A 20243-nucleotide genomic window follows, 5' to 3' on the forward strand; every position below is an offset into this window, starting at 1 on the left:
AAACAGAGCGATGCTGATAATACTGTAGTTATCGCGAGAGTTCGTCAGCTTGCAACGAATGTTTATTTTAGAGAAAATCTCTATATTAAGTGGATGTACCTGATGTATATTGCTCTAGTTCATTCCTAAGACTTCCTGATGTGACTTTAGTAGAGAGTTGAAAGCCCAATATACACTCTTTGTTACATTAATGTACAGAATATAATGTTAAAAGCTATAATGAGAGATTGTTAATTTCATAATTTTGTTTTTCTGAGTAAACTAAGCTAAATATTGTATGTATATACATGTTTTGAATATATTTGAGCAGAATTTATGCACAAAATGGAAATTGTAAATGTGTTTCAATTTGAAAAGAAGTTCAATTGAAAATGTGTTTTAAAGGAAGTGTTTGTGTGTTTCTTCCTCTGAGACAATAAAGCTTCATCAAATAGCCGACATAAACTTATTCTCTCCCTCTTTTTTCCTTTTGGGTTTTAACAGTGACATTTAACAGAACAGAGGTACAGTTGTGGAGTAGCGGTCTCTACTGTATATCCACTCATAGGTATATTATTCGTACCGTAGGCTAATTTACAGTGGCCCGGCAGATTTCATTATAGCATCATCCCAGTCCCAAAGAAACCTGCCATCACAGGACTTAATGACTATCGACCCATTACCCTGACGTCCGTAGTCATGAAGTCCTTTGAGAGGCTGGTACTGAGCCACCTGAAGTACATCACAGGACCCCTGCTGGACCCCCTGCAGTTTGCCTATCGGGCAAACAGGTCTGTCGAGGATGCAGTCAACATGAGACTGAACTACATCCTGCATCACCTCCACTCCCCAGGGACCTACGCTAGGATCCTGTTTGTGGATTTCAGCTCTGCGTTCAACACCATCATCCTGGACATCCTTCACCAGAAACTCACCCAGCTCACAGTGCCGGCCTCCACATGTCAGTGGATCACCAACTTCCTGACTGACAGGAAGCAGCAAGTAAGGCTGGGAAGCATCACATCCAGCACCCGGTCACTCAGCACTGGCGCCCCCCAGGGGTGTGTTCTCTCCCCACTGCTATTCTCCCTCTACACCAATGACTGCACCTCAGGGGACCCCTCTGTGAAACTCCTGAAGTTTGCAGACGACACCACCGTCATCGGTCTCATCAGGGATGGGGACAAGTCTGCCTTCAGATGGAGGTGGAACAGCTGGATCTCTGGTGCAGTCAGAACCATCTGGAACTGAACCCGTTCAAGACTGTGGAGATGACAGTGGACTTCAGGAGAAATCCCCCCCACTCACCCCCCTTACCATTCTGAATAGCAAAGTGTCTACCATGGACTCCTTCAGGTTCCTGGGATCCACAATCTCACAGGACCTGAAGTGGTCCTCCCACATAGACACAACCAGGAAAAAGGCACAGCAGAGGATGTACTTTCTGCGACAGCTGAGGAAGTTCAACCTGCCCCAGGAGCTGGTGATAATGTTCTACACCTCCATCATTCAGTCTGTTCTGTGCACCTCCATCACTGTCTGGTTTGGATCTACAACCAAACTAGACAGACACAGACTACAAAGGATAGTCAGGACTGTAGAAAAGATCATTGGTGTTGATCTGCCCTCCATCCAAGACTTATACCTGTCCAGGGTCAGGAAACGGGCAGGTAGCATCACTGCAGACCCCTCCCACCCTGCACACAATCTGTTTAAACTCCTCCCCTCCGGCAGACGCTACAGATCACTGTACGCCAAAACTTCCCGCCATAAAAACAGTTTGTTCCCTCAGGCTGTCACTGTGATCAACACTAAACAGTCAAAGAGTGTCAGACCTGTTTCTGTTACTGTGAAATAACCTGGAACTAAACATATCAACCCTGGAACAACCTGTCACTGTGAATGTTCATGGACATAATTTTTTCATTTAAATGTTCACCTATTTGCACTACTCATCAATGCACTACTGCACTATTATCTTATTATTATTATTATTGTATTCTTATTTTATTTCATTATTATTATTATTATTATTATTATTATTATTATTATTATTATTATTATTATTATTATTATTATCTTGTTATTTTTTATTTAGTTTGCACATATTAGTCTAACTACTCTTATATTTATGTTTATACTTCTTTTTTTCTTTTTATTTTTCTCTATTTTATTTATTTTTCTTTATTCTAGTTGATTGTTATTATTTAATGTTATACTACCTGAGAGAGCACAGGTCACCAAAAGAAATTCCTCGTGTGTATTCATTCACCCCTGGCCAATAAAGTTGATTCTGATTCTGATTCTGATTCTGATAAATTGTTGACATACATCTCATATCAGCTTTAAAAACAATCAGCCTATTGGTCTGTCTGTCTGTCAGTTAGCATGATAACTTGAAATGTTATAAACACACTTTGAAACTTCTTGTTGATGATGCATAGGTTCTCTCAGAGTCAACAGGTCAATGTTGACAGGTTGTCATGGTAACACAGCTCAACAGGTAGTCATGGTAATCCTGAATGTGTTAGCTGAGCTTGAGCTGCTTGGCTGAGGTCTGCACTCTCCAAGTGCTTTTCTAGTTCCAAAATGATTCTGTCACATTTTTATTTATTTTTTTTAATGGTGAAAACGAGCTACCATAGGTTCATATTTTGGAACTGTTCAGTCTGGAAAAATGATGTTTATTTATGGAAATCTTTAATTGTAATGCCAGATTTTGATTTGACTGAATAACATTTGGAAGGGAAATTAATTAGTGCTTAAACAATTATATTTTCCAGTTGTATGACTAATAAAGTTGATTATTTAAATGCACAGACACTGGCTGTTGTCAATGGCTGTTAGCCCCAGGTAAAATGGCGGACAAAGTGGAGCCATCCTCACGGGATTCAGCTCCATTCTCCTGTTTAGTTCAATTGTTTCTTCATTATTTTAAATTAAACAGTTACGTCCACATTTGTCTTCGACAAAAACAACACATTATTTAGAAAAAGGATCGTAACCTAGAGAAGTGGATTGGCCTTAGTCAGGCCTCTACCGTCACACCTGTCCATTGGGTGTCCCACCTGAAGACAAACTCCTGCTGGTATAACTCGTAAAGTCACTGAGGCACACAAACCCCCTGACCACAATAAGGTGGCAACCTCTAAAGGGGGGAAACTGAAAAATAAAAATATATAATTCATTCAGATTTTATAAACCAACATAGCATATATCTTAACTGGATAGCCTGATTCTCAAATACATTTGAACCTAAATTAAGACTTCACACACTATAATCAATATTTACAAAACTGAAAGGTAGTCTTATGAATAATAATAACTGAAAAAACAACTTCTCAAACTAATTTATAAAACACAACAATATGTTTTCTTTCTATTTTTTTGAAAAAATAATATTTTGGCTTGTTTTTTGGGGGGGTTTGTTAGCAACCGAAGAGTTCCAAAATCTTGTTGGAGTGGAGAGAAACAGATCATGAACGAGTTTAACCTTCTCTTTAACATTCTAAAGGCTGTTCCTACATTAAATAGGAGTATAGAACAATTTAGTCATCTATTACAGGAGCACAACTTCTTACAATCCTGCTGCAAACTTCATAATTTGACATTTATTGATAACTTTGACCTCTTTTGGAAACGTGCTGATCTATTCAAAAAAGACAGTGTCCACCCTAATTTACATTGAGCACAAATGCTCAAATTAAATCTACAGTCTGTGATTCACAACTCCACACGCACATGACTAGCTGAGAATAAACCTGCAGTTACAACAAACACTTCCATAGACAAGCCCTTTACTCAAAGCACAGAGCACATATACCCCATGAGCTGTACAGAGCAACATGCAATACAAACTAAAGCCCACAATAGAGGGGTTAACCAAAAAATAAATAAAACTACAAACAGAACACAAAACAATGAAAAAACCATTAAATGTGGACTATTAAATATCAGATCGCTTTTGTCTAAATCCCTCTTAGTGAGTGATCTTATAACTGACCATCAACTAGGTTTATTATGCCTCACGGAGACTTGGCTCAAAAATGAAGATTTTATTGCTCTTAATGAAGCCAGCCCTCCCAATTATGGTAATCACCATATTCCTTGTGAGAGCGGTTGCGGAGGAGGAGTGGCAGCAGTTTTTCACTCAAACTTATCAGTTACCCCAAAAACCAAACTTAACCAAATTTCATTCGAAAGCCTCTCTCTTGAAATTTGTAATCCCAAAAACAAGATAGAAAAACCCACTTTACTGTTTATAGTTTACTGTCCTCCTGGTCCATATTCAGAGTTTCTCTTTGAATTCTCTGACTTTCTCACTGATCTGGTGCTGAGCACTGATAAAGCTATCATAGTAGGTGACGTTAACATTCATGTTAATGATGAAAACAACAGCCTAAATAAATTATTTTACCTCACTATTAGATTCAATCGGCTTTACACAACATGTAAACAAACCAACTCATTATCTTAATCATGTCCTGTACCTTGTTCTAACATATGGTTTAGATATTGATCACCTGACAATATGTCCTCAAAATCATATTCTTTCAGATCACTTCCTCTTATCCTCTGAATTCAAAATATCAGCCTACTTAAATTCTGAGAGAAGAGTACACTATAGTAGATCACTGTCTGAGAAAGCTGTAGCTAGATGTATAGATTTAGTTCCATCACTGTTTACCTCTGATCATTATGATATCTCAACAGAGAGTAGCTATCAATGTCTAACGACAGAGTAAATAGATGATCTTATTAACAGTGGAATGTTGTCACTGCACACAGCTCTGGATGCTGTTGCTCCGCTTAAAAAGAAGACGATATAGCATTAAAAGGTACCTCCCTGATACAATTCTGAATTGCGTCTTTTAAAACAGGCATTGTGAAAATTGGAAAGGAAGTGGCTCTCCTCAAACATGGTAGAAGTTCATATAGGTTGGAGAAAGAGTTTAAATGCAGGTAAGTAATTTGTAAAATTAGGCATTAACCAAACAGAAAACTAGGTCTACTTTTATAACTTGAAACCTTTTTCCTTATGTTTATATCAATTTCAATTTTAATTTAACAATTTCTCAACAGAAATACTTTTATATTATATATATAAATTTAATATTTTCACTTAGAATTGTATTAAAGAGAAATTTGTTATATTTTAAATACTAACTTACTTTAGCCCTTAAATACATAAACAGGGTTTTAAGCAACTATTAACTATTTTCCTCTTCTCATATAAACAACTCAATTAACTCAGCAAATAAATCGAACATATGAATTATACAATGATGAGATCACATTTTAACAGTTCAGTCATTATGAGCTCAGCCCTTCAATTGCTTTTAGACCTTTTCCCATGCGTATTGTGCAGTGCACGTGTCAGGTGTTCTCAGCTCCGTTGTGCACAGCCAAAGGCCCTTTATAAGGTGACTTTCTCATCAGTGTGATTGTGCTCACCTGTTGAAGTACGCCGCGAAGAATCATGCGAGCACACGGAGCAGTATGAGCGCGCGCTTGGAGCGGCACATGCACCCAGCACCACCCAGCTGGTTTATGCTTTATGGGCGTGGGACGTCTCAAGGTACGCGCGCTAAATATGACGTCACCGCACGCTCGGAGCACTCAGGCAGATTGCCGCAACGGTATGGTTGTTACAAAATCCCATGGCACACCTGGACTTGCCTCACAGCACACTGTTTAGGAACCACTGCTTTACATTATATACGCTTCCACTAGGTATCTTTATCAGATAACATGATATAAATTTCCATTGCTATGGATGACATTACCCAGCACTACAGTAAAAAACTTAGGCATCATCTTTGATACTGACTTATCCTTTAATTCTCATATTAAACAAACCTCAAGGACAGCCTTCTTCCACCTCCGTAATATCTCTAAAATCAGGAATATCTTGGCCAAGAGTGATGATGAAAAACTAATCCATGCTTTTGTTACATCTAGATTAGAGTAGACTTTCAGGATGTCCCAATAACTTACTAAAAAGTCTCCAGTTAATTCAGAATGCTGCAGCTAGAATACTAACAGGTACTAACAGGAGAGAACATATTTCTACAGTATTGGCTTCTCTTCATTGGCTTCCTGTAAAATCTAGAATAGAGTTTAAAATCCTCCTGTTAACATACAAAGCTCTACACATGACCTAGCTCCTGTGTATCTTAGAGACCTGTTAGTGCCCTATCATCCAGGCAGATCACTTAGCTCTCAGTTTGCTGGCCTTCTGGAAGTTCCTAAAGATTCTAGAAGTAGAACTGATAATAATGTATCATGTTTTTCTGCAGTCAGTGTCTTCTCCTTGTCCTTCTCTCTCTGCTCTGTTTCAGGTGTCGTGAAGCTGATGATGGCAGTCAGAAGGCTGCCACCTCTGAACCTGGTTCTAACGGAGATTTCTTCCTGTTAAAAGGGAGTTGTTTCTTCAAAATGTAATTGCTGGCAGCGTGGGTAACATTTGATGAAGTTTGTTTAAGATAGTGTGAATTGTATCTCCTGGAATACAGTGTGTGATGGCATTAAATAATCTAATATTCCTCATTTTTGAATCTCCAATAATGAGTGTAGTTTGTGGGAAGTGGATGTTAGGAGTAAGTGTGGGCTTGTCATACTGACCGGAAACGTCTGGTGGGTGGATCACAGCTGGCTGTGGTGGAGTTTCCGTCCTTGGAGTTGACCAGTGCTGGGACGTCTGTCTTGGAATGTCTGGTGTTGACTTGTCAGTCAGACTTAAAGGGGACATATCATGCTAAATCCACTTTTTTAGCCCTTAAATGCATTTTGTTGTATATTTAGAGTGCTTAGAAGTACAGAAAAAAATCAAATTAGTCTCTTCAGGTGCTCCGTAGATATCTTTATATTCTGTTTTGCTCATATTTTTCAATCTGTTTCGATTTTTCCATTCTCTATTATGTTTTTTGAACTATTACATCACAGTATTTGCAGCGGAACTGCCAAATTAGGACATCAACTCCAGGTCCAACACTTCGAGTAATTCGCCATTTTTATTTCTGGCTTTTGTAGTCCAAGCTCCAGGATGCAGAAGTTACGAGAGGATAAGTCTAAATGTTGGGTTGTTGGATGTAGTAACCCACACGCTTCATTACACCGTCTCCCAGCATCAGAACCTTTTCAAAGTGTCTGGTTGAGTTTTATTTTTTATAGAAATGTACCACATCTGTGGATAAGGTCATTTTTGTGTGTGTGAAGCACTTCAATGATGACTGCTTCATCAACCTCCACCAGTATAAAGAAGGATTTACAGAAAGACTTTGTCTGATTGAGGGTTCAATTCCTTCTATCTTTGGAGACGATGAACAGAGCACTTCGGTAAGCTGTAAATAACGCTAAAAAGTGATGATAAGACGTCCCTGTCATTGTTTTGTTAGCATTAGCAGTTGCACCGTCTTCATATGTTAGCGCTGTGTGCTCGTTTTAGATCCTTGATGATATGGCCTACGTGATTTAATTTAAGTCTAAAGTTTTCATTAGTCATTTCATTTTGACGTTTTTGTCTCCGAAAAGACTGTATTAAAATGCATTTCGTGACGTTAGCTTGGCGCTAGCTCACTTGTTAGGGTTCTGCAGGTTCATCATCTTCATTTTCATCTCACTCCACTGGGTCAGACTCTGGCTGGAACATGTAAGGCTGGATGGACAAGTCTAACGTTGTTGACATTTTGTAAATAACCTCTGAATAAAAAGTTTATGCTCCGCTACATAGCCGTATCTCTTCTATCAAACTACAAAAATGGCCGAGCAGGGTGGAGTTGAACCGAGTGTCACCTGAAGAGGGGGCGGGGTATGGAGTGTCTCATTTGCATTTAAAGAGACAGCACCAAAACGAGTTGCTCTCAGAAGCACATCAGAAAAGTGGTAGAAAAGGGGTGGAGCTATAATAATGAGGAATTCAGACCCAAGCATTGCAGTTCTGCTTTATATAGACCATAACTGTATGATTTATATGTAAAAAGGAAGGATTTAAAACCATGATATGTCCCCTTTAAATGCCATATGAGAATATAAATGTAGGACACTCTACTTTGCACTTTGAACCAGATTACCTTTTCGAGGTCAAAAAGCAGCTGTTTGATTTATTTTATACATGTTTATTTTCTCTATTTTTTAAAAAAAATAAAAATAAAGCATTTCACTGTGTGTTAAGCATTGTTGAGATAAGGATGTGGTTGCTGCTTTGTCCTTCTGCTCCCCAGGCCTGTGGCCACATTTTGAGATGACCACCAGGGGTCATCATTATAAGGTTATTGTTACATGGTTTGTTTATTGGTGTGTATTTGTTTACATTGAAATGTTGCATCTTTGTTACCTATTCTAGTGTTCAAAACACTATGTGGTCTTTTAAATATTTGAAAAGAAAATATTGTACTCTCACTTTAGAATTGGCTTCTTTGTTTTATAAAATATCTACAACCAATCTTTACTGTAGAAACAAATAGTTTCTACACTGTATCGAATCGAATCGGTCTTTAATAAAAGGATATGGTTTTTTAATCGAATCGTAACTTGTGTATCTAGATGCATATCGAATCGTTTATCACAAGGAGATGTGCAACCCTAGTGACCACTGATATATTGTAGATCTTCCCATTGCATTGTTTTATCATCTCATTTACACCAAAGAGAGAGTGCTACAGCGGAGCGCTGCACTCCACCTCCAATGTCCACCTGTGAATATGGACTATAACGCTTATTGTGCCAATCATTCAAAACGACATACAACTTATAATCAATCTTCTCCGGTCACATACTGTACACTCTCTCACTCCGCACATGGTGGAGCGACGGCTAGGGCATTCATTCTCAGTTAAAGAAATGTTATTTGCTAAATAAATATTTTTATTTGTACGAATTTGTCTTTTACCAAATTCTACCTAAACCGCATCATTGGTACAAACTTTATTTATAACTTTATCATGTTCATAGAATCAAACCAGATAAATCACACACACTATTTAACTTTAATAAACCCTTTATAACACTACAGAGTACAGTATGTACACCTCTATGTACATCAACCTTCAAACACATACTCATTTGGACATAATTGACTCTACTTAAGCTCCTCCCACTATATGGTAAATGGTAAATGGTAAATGGACTTGATTTTATATAGAGCTTTATCACCACTGAATCAGTCTCAAAGCGCTTTACATATCAGCTCATTCACCCAATCACTCTCACATTCACACACCAGTGGGACAGGACTGACATGCAAGGCACTAGTCGACCATTGGGAGCAACTTAGGGTTCAATGTCTTGCCCAAGGACACTTCGACACATAGTCAGGTACTGGGATCGAACCCCCAACCTCTCGATCAGAAGACGACCCACTACCACCTGAGCCACAGTAATGAATACATACTTCCGATGGGCACTGTAATAGTTCTCCTAACAACTGAAGAAAACATCTTTAACTCATAACAGTTGGACACAATTCCATCACTGTTACTGATTTGTTTTTTTAATTATCCCTGATGAAGATTCCTATGACAGTAACTAAATATGACTATAGACCCCTTAATGACCTACGTCACGAGTGACGTCACAACTCTAGCTGGAGGCAAAAACTAGAAACGCTGCAGGCTAAAGACTGTGGAGGCTAGTATTGTTAGCTTTAGAATGTCATCTGTTGTGTGTTTGGGTGCCAGAGTAGGAGGAATAATATTAATGGACGTAAATTCAAGTTTTATAGGATTCAGCGACACTCGTGCTCAGAAAAAACAAAGACAATTGTGGTTTTGCCTTCAGGCTAAGCCCCGCCCAACAAAATACATCACAATGTTCACAAATAATCAAAGGTATAGTTAGCAATTAGTAGGCTAATTATAGGGCTAACTATATGCACATTGGACAAAGCTGTTTCTGGTGAGGTGCCACATCTGTATAGTAGCAGCTGGATGAGAGAAAATTCTGTGTGACCTGGAAAAACTTACGTCACACAAACTATGTGTGTAAAGGCAGACAAACACTGTGCAGTTTTTGGCCCATTTTGAGCAGATTTTTGACTCGTGCGTCTATTTTTGGAATCGGGACGAGTCTCTGCTAGATCGTGTGTCATGCATTGTGTAGTATATATTGTGTAGTATATATTGTGTAGTATACATGGTGTAGTATATATTGTGTAGTATATATTGTGTAGTATATATTGTGTAGTATATATTGTGTAGTATACATGGTGTAGTATATATTGTGTAGTATACATGGTGTAGTATATATTGTGTAGTATATATTGTGTTGTATATATTGTGTAGTATATATTGTGTTGTATATATTGTGTAGTATATATTGTGTAGTATATATTGTGTAGTATATATTGTGTAGTATACATGGTGTAGTATATATTGTGTAGTATACATGGTGTAGTATATATTGTGTAGTATATATTGTGTAGTATATATTGTGTAGTATATATTGTGTAGTATATATACCTTCTTCCCGCTTCGTTTGATTGAACAGTTTGAGGAGAGATAACAAGATTAGTACTACTTCAATGTGGTTTACACTGTAGATCACTGTGTACACTGTAGATCATACAATTTTGTTGCACAGATTGCAAACATGGGTTGGACTAAATGTTAAAGTAATGCAATGGTTTAAGTTCTACTTGGAGGAGCGAAGCTATTTTGTAAACATTGTAAACTTTGAATCTGACAGATTACCAATGTCCTGTGGGGTTCCTCAGGGATCTGTTCTTGGACCTCTTCTGTTTAGCCTTTATATGCTTCCTTTAGGACACATTTTACACAACCGTAAGGTTGATTATCAGAGCTACGCAGATGACACACAACTATATCTATCACTGAACCCAGATGACTATGGTCCCATTGAGGTGTTGTGTGACTGTTTAGAAAAAGTAAACTGATGGATGAGTGAAAACTTCCTTCAACTAAACCATGACAAGATGGAGGTGATTGTCTTTGGTAACAAGGAAAAGAGGACTGCTGTCAGCAAGTATCTGAGTCTGGATCTTTAGAAGATAAAGACCAAGTCAAAAACCTTGGTGTTCTGATTGACTCAGATCTGACATTCAGCATCAGATCAAATCTATCACAAAAACATCTTCTACCACCTAACGAACATCTCCAGAGTGAAAGGTTTAATGACTCAGAAAGATCAGGAGAAACTGGTCCATGCTTTTATCTCCAGCAGACTGGACTATTGTAATGGTCTTCATCAAACATCTACAGCTGGTTCAGAACGCTGCAGCTCGGGTCTTAACCAGAACAAAGAGGTCAGAGCACATTACTCCAGTTTTAATGTCTTTACACTGGCTCCCAGTCAGCCTCAGAATAGACTGTAAAGTTCTGCTGCTGGTTATAAATCTGTGAATGGGTTTGGTCCAGAATACATCAGTGAGATGTTAGTCAGGTATGAACCCAGCAGGTCTCTGAGATCTATGGACACAGATCAGATAGTGGAGCCCAGAGTTCACAGTAAACATGGTGATGCTGCTTTTAGTTGTTATGCTGCAAAGAAGTGGAACAAACTGCAGCAGAGCTGAAGTCAGTATCTAATGTGAACATTTTTAAATCAAAGTTAAAGGAACTTTTTTTCTCTACTGCATATGATTGAGAGAGAGATTTATGGTCATGTTGTTGATGTAATGATGATTTTACTGATGATTTTAATTGATTTTACTGATGATTTTAAATGTTCTTATTGATTTAAATGTTCTTATTGATTTTAAACAATTGAATGTTTTATCATGTAAAGCACATTGAGTTGCCTTGAGTATGAAATGCGCTATATAAATAAATTTGCCTTGCCTTTATTCTCGTTATAGTCACAAGTAAAGTTTTTAGCAGACTAAGTCCAGGCACAGGGGGCTTAAGGAAGACGTCTGTGTCTCTGTGTCTGTTAAAAAGTAAAAGAAAAGCAAGAACATTATCTTCTGGGCTGGGCCCTCCTTTGTACAAAGAGGAGTCTGGAACAAACGTGATTTAGCCATATATCACAGTGCAGACGACTCTGCTCTGGGTCCTCGAGGTCACGTGAAAACAGTGTCACTGTTCAAACCAAAGCAACAAAGTTCCTACAGGTCCTACAAAAAACAGACATTGAGAAAGAAAGAAATATATTTCAAGTCCACACATCAGATTTCTGGCTTCTGGACCATGATCACTCCATAAAAACAGGCTAAGACACTAAAGTGAAGAGAAATGTTCATATCCCATTATAATGTTAATAATCTCATTTCATTAACTATTAATATAAAGCCAAGTGTGCATTTTAGGAACATAAAGTTGGCAGCACTTTTGTCTCACAAAATTTTAATTGAAACAAAATGAAACTGTAATTTTTTTTTTATTTTACAGAAACATACAATAATTTGAAAAATAATGAAATATAAATTAAACTGGATCAGGTTTGTTGCCCATTCAAAACTGATCCACAAGTTGAGAACCTCTGTTTCACATTATGGGAGACCAGTCGACTTAACTGCCAGACATTGTGTGTTTGTGTGTAAATCAGTGTGACTGTATATGTTGTTTATTTAAACATGTTTTTTTTTCAGAAATGTTATTTCCTGACATGTTTCAATTGTCAATTGTGTAGCGCTTTTTTTCAGTAGACAAAGCCCATACAGAAGCTATTAATAATTTACATCAGTCACTCATATCAGTCATATCGGTGGTGGTAAGCTACAATTTAGCCACAGCTGCCCTGGGGCATACTGACAGAAGCGTGGCTGCCATTTCACGCCTCCGGCCCCTCTCACCACCACCAACATTCATACAGTATATCACAATTCATACCCATTCATACGAGGCAATGTGGGCAAAGTGCCTTGCCCAAGGACACAACGACAATGACTCGGATTGAGCGGGATTCAAACCCCCAATCCTTTTGTTATTGAATGACCCACTCTACTACTAAGCCACAGTTGCCCCAACTGCCAGTCTTCCTCAGAGGTGATTGCTTTGATGTATCCCTGTGAGTTCTCTCATAAGGAAAGCATCAAAGCATTTTCTGATGGCTTTCATGTGTCCTTATGAGTTCTTTCTCAGGCTGGCCATGCCTACTGGAGACCAATGACGAGAGTCCCAGTCCCTGTTGATGTTAGAGCTCAGCTTCCTGATCTCGATGGCTTTCTTGCTCCAGCGTTTGTTTCGTTCTGTCCCAATTATTTTTGCGTCGTCCCAGTCCCAGGCTAAACGCCTTACGGGGTGGAGGTATAAGCCTGCAGTTCCCTCTGTGATTATGGGAAACGTGAACTCGCTGTTAAACAAGACAGACGAGCTATCCGCTTTGATAAGAAGTGACAGGACTTACAGAGAGAGCAGCCTGCTGTGTTTGACAGAGACATGGCTAACCAGATACATCCCAGAAGTAAACGTGGAGCTACCTGGATTCCACCAGGTGAGAGCGGACCGGGACTGTAAACAAAGTGGCAAGAGGAAAGGAGGAGGACTGGCACTGTACGTGAACATCAGATGGTGTAACCCGGGTCATGTGACTGTGAAGGAGAAGCTCTGCTCTAAAGACATTGAACTGTTAGCAGTAAGTCTTCGGTCATATTACATACCGCGGGAGTTTACCCACGCCATCGCGGTTGTTGTTTACATTCCTCCACACGCTCACGCGGACACGGCATGCGACATCATTCACTCTGTCGTGTTGAGGCTGCAAACCCAGAACCCTGAGACCTTCATTCTTATCTCTGGAGACTTCAACCATGTTACATTGGACAATACACTTCATGATTTCCATCAATTTGTTGACTGCCCCACCAGGCTGAATAGGAAAATAGACCTACTGTATGCTAACTCTAAGGAGGCATACTCAGCCAATCCCCTCCCACCACTTGGAAAGTCAGATCACAACCTTGTCCTCCTGCGGCCACAGTACACGCCCAAGATCCAGAGCCAACCCCAGACCACCCGCCCCTTCAGGAAGTGGTCTCCTTTGGCAGAGGAGACTCTGACAGACTGTTTTGAGTCCACTGTGCATTACTTTCCAAACAACAAATCCTGGATCACGAGTGACATTAAAGACGCCCTCAATAGAAAAAAGAGAACGTTCAGAGATGGAGACCGAGAGGGGCTGAAGCAGGCCCAGCAGGAACTAAAGGTCAGTCTGAAAGAGGCCAAGGCGTCCGACAGCAGAAAGATGAGACAAAAACAGAAACAAAACAACATGAGATAGGTATGGGAAGGGATTAGAACCATTACAGGCCACACGGAGAGAGACAATCAGTTCAACCACTTTTTCAACAGGTTTGACTGTAATGCCTGTTAAGTCAAACTTTAGATTTCACTGCTTTTTCAAGTTGGCAAAGAGAGAAGAAAAATAAAGAAATTGTTGGAATATAATCTATTCTTATTCCAGCGTGTTCATTAAATAGGAAGGATCACAGTTCAAATTCTTACTTGACCTTTTATTTGACCTGTTGTGCAGGAAGCAGTTCAATACGAGATCTCAGGCTCAACCACACCCTTCTGAGAAAAAGGCCCAACACAGAGTCTTGAGCAAAATCAAAGAGGAAGAGCCTTGAACTCCATGTGCAGGACTAATTTATGCTTTCCACTCACGCCATCCGCTCATCAGTTATTGTGCTCTTGTATAACCAATAACTCATACAGACATAAAGTGTGGTTGAGCCGTTATAATCTTTTCAACATGTTATTCAATAACATCACAATGTTACAAATGACATCTCAAGTAATTCAAAAAGTGAGTTTTTAAATGTTTACAAAGATTTCAATAATGCCATATATGGCATTGACCTTGACCATTCCAGGGAAAGAAGTGAGTGGCTGCAATAGCTGTGAGTGAAAATTACAACAAAATGTTTAAACAGGACATGTTTACCTGCTGCACTTGTCTTTGCCTTAAGCAATGTTTTAGCAATGATTATATAGTTAGATCAACAGCCAATTGATTATTTAAAACATTCAAAATCAGTTTTGAAAGTAGTTTTTATTTAATTTGAAAAGAAAAAAAGGCAAAAATAATGGCTTAATGGAGTTAAAAATTATTTTTTTAAAAAGGAAATAACTTAATAAAGAATAAAAATATAAACTCTGAAAAGTGTAATTTAAAAAGTTAAGTTAAATTAGTTGAATAAAAGTTTGAATTTTTATTGTTATTTGGGCTTTCAAATAAATTTAAAAAAAAAACGCACTAAACTGGCAAAATTAAGACAGGACTCTGCAGGTGATCTGTGAAGTAAAATCAGCTGGAGACGTTTAATCAGCTTTAGACGAGTCCACAAATGTATGTTTCAACACCAAAGAGGCAGCCGGTAAGAGCGCTGATGTGTCTATAAAATACAATAAAATGTTTAATTTAGATGAATGGCCCGGATGATTATGATTAGTGTTTAGCAGAAATGTTGGTTTAAAATCCTGATCATTAAAATTCAGCAAATGTGTGATAAGTCAGATTGTTTGAGTGGCAGATTCTGCCTGGTTCAAACTGAGGTTGGAGGTTCTGCAGCTGCAACCCCCTCATGACTTCCGGGAACTATTTGAGTCTCCATGAATCACATGACGGTCAAGAATTTTGAACTTCCGTTGTCGTCACTCTCTCTCTATACGGCTCTGGGTTCACCTGCACCAAACATGGCACTCATTGATGCTACTGTGCAGTCACACACACACACACACACACACACACACACACACACACACATATCATTCATTTATTTAACTTGTCTCTCTTCCTCATACTGGTCACATGGTCTATATGTGTGAAAACACTCTTAGTGTCACTGTTGGATGAGGATTTTTCAGTGATCGTTTGCTACTGTCTTGGGAGAGCAAAGGTGCGCATGTAGCTGTGGGGTGGGGCAGGGGGCGGGGTGTGTGGAGTGTTTTTGACAGTGACATCACCAAAGAGACCTTTAGGGGGAGCTCTCAGCACAAGTTACTTAGTTCTGCTGTAATGACTTTTTAAATGTACTTATGGTACAGATATGCTTCCATAAATCCCATGTCGCTGCCCGTGGTTCTGAATTCAGTTGATCGGGTCTGTTTTTAGATGTGATGCAATGACTAAGGAAAACATTTATTCCTGATACGATTTGTTTCCAAATGTTGAAATGTTTTGCAATGTAAAAGAGAGAATGATTGATCTGCAGTTCTCTATGACGAGTCTTAGATGTTCCATTTCTGTCACGTGAATGGATGGGGGGAGGGGGGGGCAGGGTATCCCAGAGCTGATGATGATGATGATGATGATGATGATGATGATGATGGTGATGATGGTGATGATGATGATGATGATGATGATGGTGATGATGATGATGACCACTGCATTGAACCTGTGAAGCTGCTCCTCCACCTTTAGACCAGGAGAAGGACATGTAGTCGATCATCGTCACTGGATCCTGTGGATGGAGTGCACGTGCGATCAGAGACGTGACGCGCTGATTCTGTCCTTCAGAGCCGTGCACGCGCACGGACGCACCAACAATAGCGGAACCAATAGGAACACAGACAGATGTGTGTGAGCATCACTAAGAGGTGGACCCAAAGACGACATTTGGAGTACGGTTGTTTATTTACATGTTCGCGGTCTTTCCCCACGTGACTCTCCGTGGCTCGTGTTTAACGGTAATCAGCTCGTGCAGCTGCTGCGGATGTCGCAGTCGTGTGTCTCCGGTGACGCGGAGGATCATCCCGGTGTAGGGCTGAACCAGAGCACCGGGATGGAGGACTCTGGGATCATCCGCCGCCGCAGGCTGCAGGTGAGCTGGATCAGGACCGGTTCTTTCTGTGAGAGCTCCTGTTTGGAACCCCTGGACCGAGAGGTGGTCAGGTCCACCAACTGCTAATCTCTAATCTCTCACACTGTGTTTAGAAAGGCCTCATCTAAACTATTACCAATATTAAGCATCATTTAAAAGGCTCTTTAATCAAATACGTTCATCACAGTATTAGAAGTGCATAAAATATATAAGTTGAGCTAAAAACACACCTTTATTTTGAAAAACACACATGGGAAAATGATCTGTTTAAATATATATAAATACAGAAACTCTAAAGAAGTTGATTGTTCAAAGAGTAAGAGTCAAATTTAACAACAATAGTAAAAAGTATTTAAGAAAAGTATTTGCTTTAAGATGTAGATTATGTTTTTATTTGTAAAACTAAATTAGTGCTGTGCACTTTAAACAGGTCTGCAGTGTTGGTTTTAAAGTGTGAAAAAGGAAAGACTAAAGGAAGTGATATAATGTAGTATTTTTACAGTTATGTTCTAAACTTTTCATTTATATTTGAGATAACTACCTCATGTGCAGTTAAAACAAGTTTGTGTTGTTTCACAGTTATTGTTCAATGTTTTACAATAAAATAAGATTAGAACATTCAAGGTGTATGATGTCAGTTATAAAAAAATCAGGATTGAGCAAAATCGCGATCGGCAGGTCAGGCTTTTTAAAAAATTGGTGATCGGCCAGAAAGTTGGTGCAGCCCTACTATTGTCTATTGTTATTTAAATGATCTCAATGTGTCTCCTAGTGTGGGACCTTGGATTTTCTGTTGACTGAAAATGAACAGAAATCCTGAAAAAACCTTCCTGAAACGAAAAAAGCTACTGTATGTAGCAAAGAAAATACTCTCACCTACATGTTTTGGGAGAATGTTTGTAATCTGAAACAAAAAAATAAAATAACTAGAATATTTGCATTTCCTGATGAAAATGCAAGTAAGGTGTTGTCCTGCATCACAGTACGCTGCATGAGAGAATTCAGAAGATCATTCTCTCCATTTTCTGACTTGCTTGCTTAAAACTGCATTAGCATAAGAATGAGCTTAGCATAAGCCTAGCATTAGCATTATCATTAGTCTAGTATTGAGATTAGCATTAACATTAGTCTAACATTAGCACGAGCTAGCATTAGCATTAACCTAGCATGATTGTTGACAGGTTGAAGGATCTGATACAATCTATAAAGTTCTGAAGAAAGTTGAAAAAGGTTGAAATAAGTTGAAGGTCTGAGCTGAACATGTTAAAGGTTTCATGATCAAAACTGGTTAAACGTTGAACATATTTCCAGTAGAAGTGAATGGGATCAGAATTGCACACACAATAACTCAAAAAGTTACAAATTCTAAAAGTACAAGCATTGATCTCAGGAGTTTTCTGAACATTTTGATGGCTTATTTGTCAAAGTTAGACAAACAATGTAATTAACGCAGACAGAAGAAGAAAAATATATAATAATACTGTAAAGATCACATATAACAATACTGATGTAAATACATCCTCTAATAATGGAAATTGGTATTTCTTAAACCAGAATTTTGAAAGATTTAAAATAGTGAGTCATAAGTTCATTAATAGTGGCTGCTATGCTTCATTGGATCATATGTATTCAGTATATTTACAGTGGCCCTAGATACACAGCAGTAATGAACCACTCAGTGAAGGGAGCAGAGATCAACAGGCTATGTACTGAATATACAGTGTATATATATATATATATATATATGTAATTAATGTGATCGGCTGTAATGTCTTAATTGGCTGATCCGATCAATGACGTAATTGTCGTGATTAAACTTTCTGTAGATGCTCCTATTGCGTTGTTTTATCGTCTCATTTACACCAAAGAGTTGTTTGCTTTACGTGACACAGCTTTATTTCACTCACATTTTTGCACAGAGGTGTGCGTGCGTGTAACAAGAGGGAGGAGGAGCTACAGAAGCTCCCAGGGTCAAAAAGTGCGCCACAGCAAGAGAAGAAAAAGGTCAAATTTAATATTTCTTTAAATCGTCTGCAACAAAACACTTGAATTCATTAGAAATAAATGATTCATCGCCCAGGCCGAGGCTGTGTGATGCATTTCGTTCTGCAATTCATGGTCTGAATTTCCTGCGTCGTCCTGCAGACACAACGTTCCCGCGCCTGCTTGTCTGATGACTGCACTTACACTAATGGCCATTGTGTCACAGTTGAGTGTGATTTCTTGATAGTGCCCTTTACTCCTTAAAGATGATAGTTTGTATCTTACACACAGCAGCTGAATGGTCTCAGTATATACAGTGCAACTGCACAAACATTTACAGGAACCATACAACAGACAGTCTTACAGTGGAGAACAATGTAACAATTCATTTTTACAACGATTTGATTTGAATCTCAATTTGTTGCCGTTTTGATTCATGGATGATTTTGGTTCTTTTAGAACGATTCAATCCCGAATGATTCAGTGAAATGGATTTAATAAGTTTTTATCTAAAATGATAATTAAACCAGTGTGAGTGAAATAAATCACTGGATACTGTACAGTACAGGTGAGCTTTTTATAGATTCCTGTTGTTTATTATAATTAAATCATCTATAAATTAATGATGGACATGAACAAACAAGTAAAAATCTGCAGACACTGTTCAGACACAAACTATTGCACTTTTGCAGCTGCTGAGGTATCTGCAAATGTATGTTTTGTGAACTACGCTACATGTAGATATGTGCTCAACATGAGGTTTTGGGGTTACTGAGGCATAGAGTTCATGGGTCAGGTCAACCACTATCATGTGTGTTTTAACACATAGAGCTGGTAGACATCTACCATACAGATTAGATGTTCTTTACACTGGATTGAGCTTTGAAACATACTGGAAGTAACCTAAAGTTAGCACAAATCATTTATGTAAGTAATGAAGCTATATTGTCTTTATTATTATTACAACACACATTATATTAGTTTAAATACACTATGAAATTAAGTAAAACATATTAGTATTGTACAAGTTTAAATAACACAAAAAGTCTGAGTAACTTCCTGGTAAATCAATGGATTTGTTTTAGCTAACAACTATAAAAGTCATTTTTTGTATCCAGTCATGCCAAAATAACATAATTTCAACCTGTTTAAGGGGGGGGGGGGGGGGGGGGGGATATGTAAAAATCACTTTTATATAATGACAGTGACGTCTGATCACTCTATATTAAGCACAAATAAAAAGGAATCAATGTGTCTGTGAACCCCACAGACACACACAGTGTAGACTTGAAGCCTTTTGTGGACTATATTTATTATAGTTCTACCAGTGTCGAACCACTTAGCCACTTAGCTTAGCTGACAACATAAATGATGGATCTTTGTTCGATGTTTGTCCTTGTATGAAGTTATAAAACACAATGAATAAAACAATGTCAGATATTAGTATTAGCAGGTTACATCCTCCCTCTCACACATGATGGTAATCTGAAGGTAATCTGAAGGTTATCTGAAGGTTATCTGAAGGTTAGCTACAGTATAATTGCATTGACTGAGGTTAGTG

General features: G+C 38.5%; 1 protein-coding gene across 5 annotated transcripts in view; it reads left to right on the forward strand.

Annotated features, from left to right (window-relative positions):
• Positions 1–16247: 16247 nt before the first annotated feature.
• LOC114462173 (microtubule-associated serine/threonine-protein kinase 1-like) overlaps positions 16248–20243 on the forward strand; it is a 53812-nt gene continuing 49816 nt past the window's right edge. For all 5 annotated transcript variants that reach the window (XM_028444873.1, XM_028444864.1, XM_028444888.1 and 2 more), the window contains exon 1: positions 16248–16699. In XM_028444873.1, coding sequence (XP_028300674.1) covers positions 16592–16699 — 108 coding nt within the window. In that variant the 5' untranslated portion in view covers positions 16248–16591. The remainder of the gene's footprint in view (positions 16700–20243) is intronic.

This window comes from Gouania willdenowi, chromosome 1 (genome assembly GCF_900634775.1).
Source record: "Gouania willdenowi chromosome 1, fGouWil2.1, whole genome shotgun sequence".
In the NCBI taxonomy this organism is placed as follows: domain Eukaryota; kingdom Metazoa; phylum Chordata; class Actinopteri; order Blenniiformes; family Gobiesocidae; genus Gouania; species Gouania willdenowi.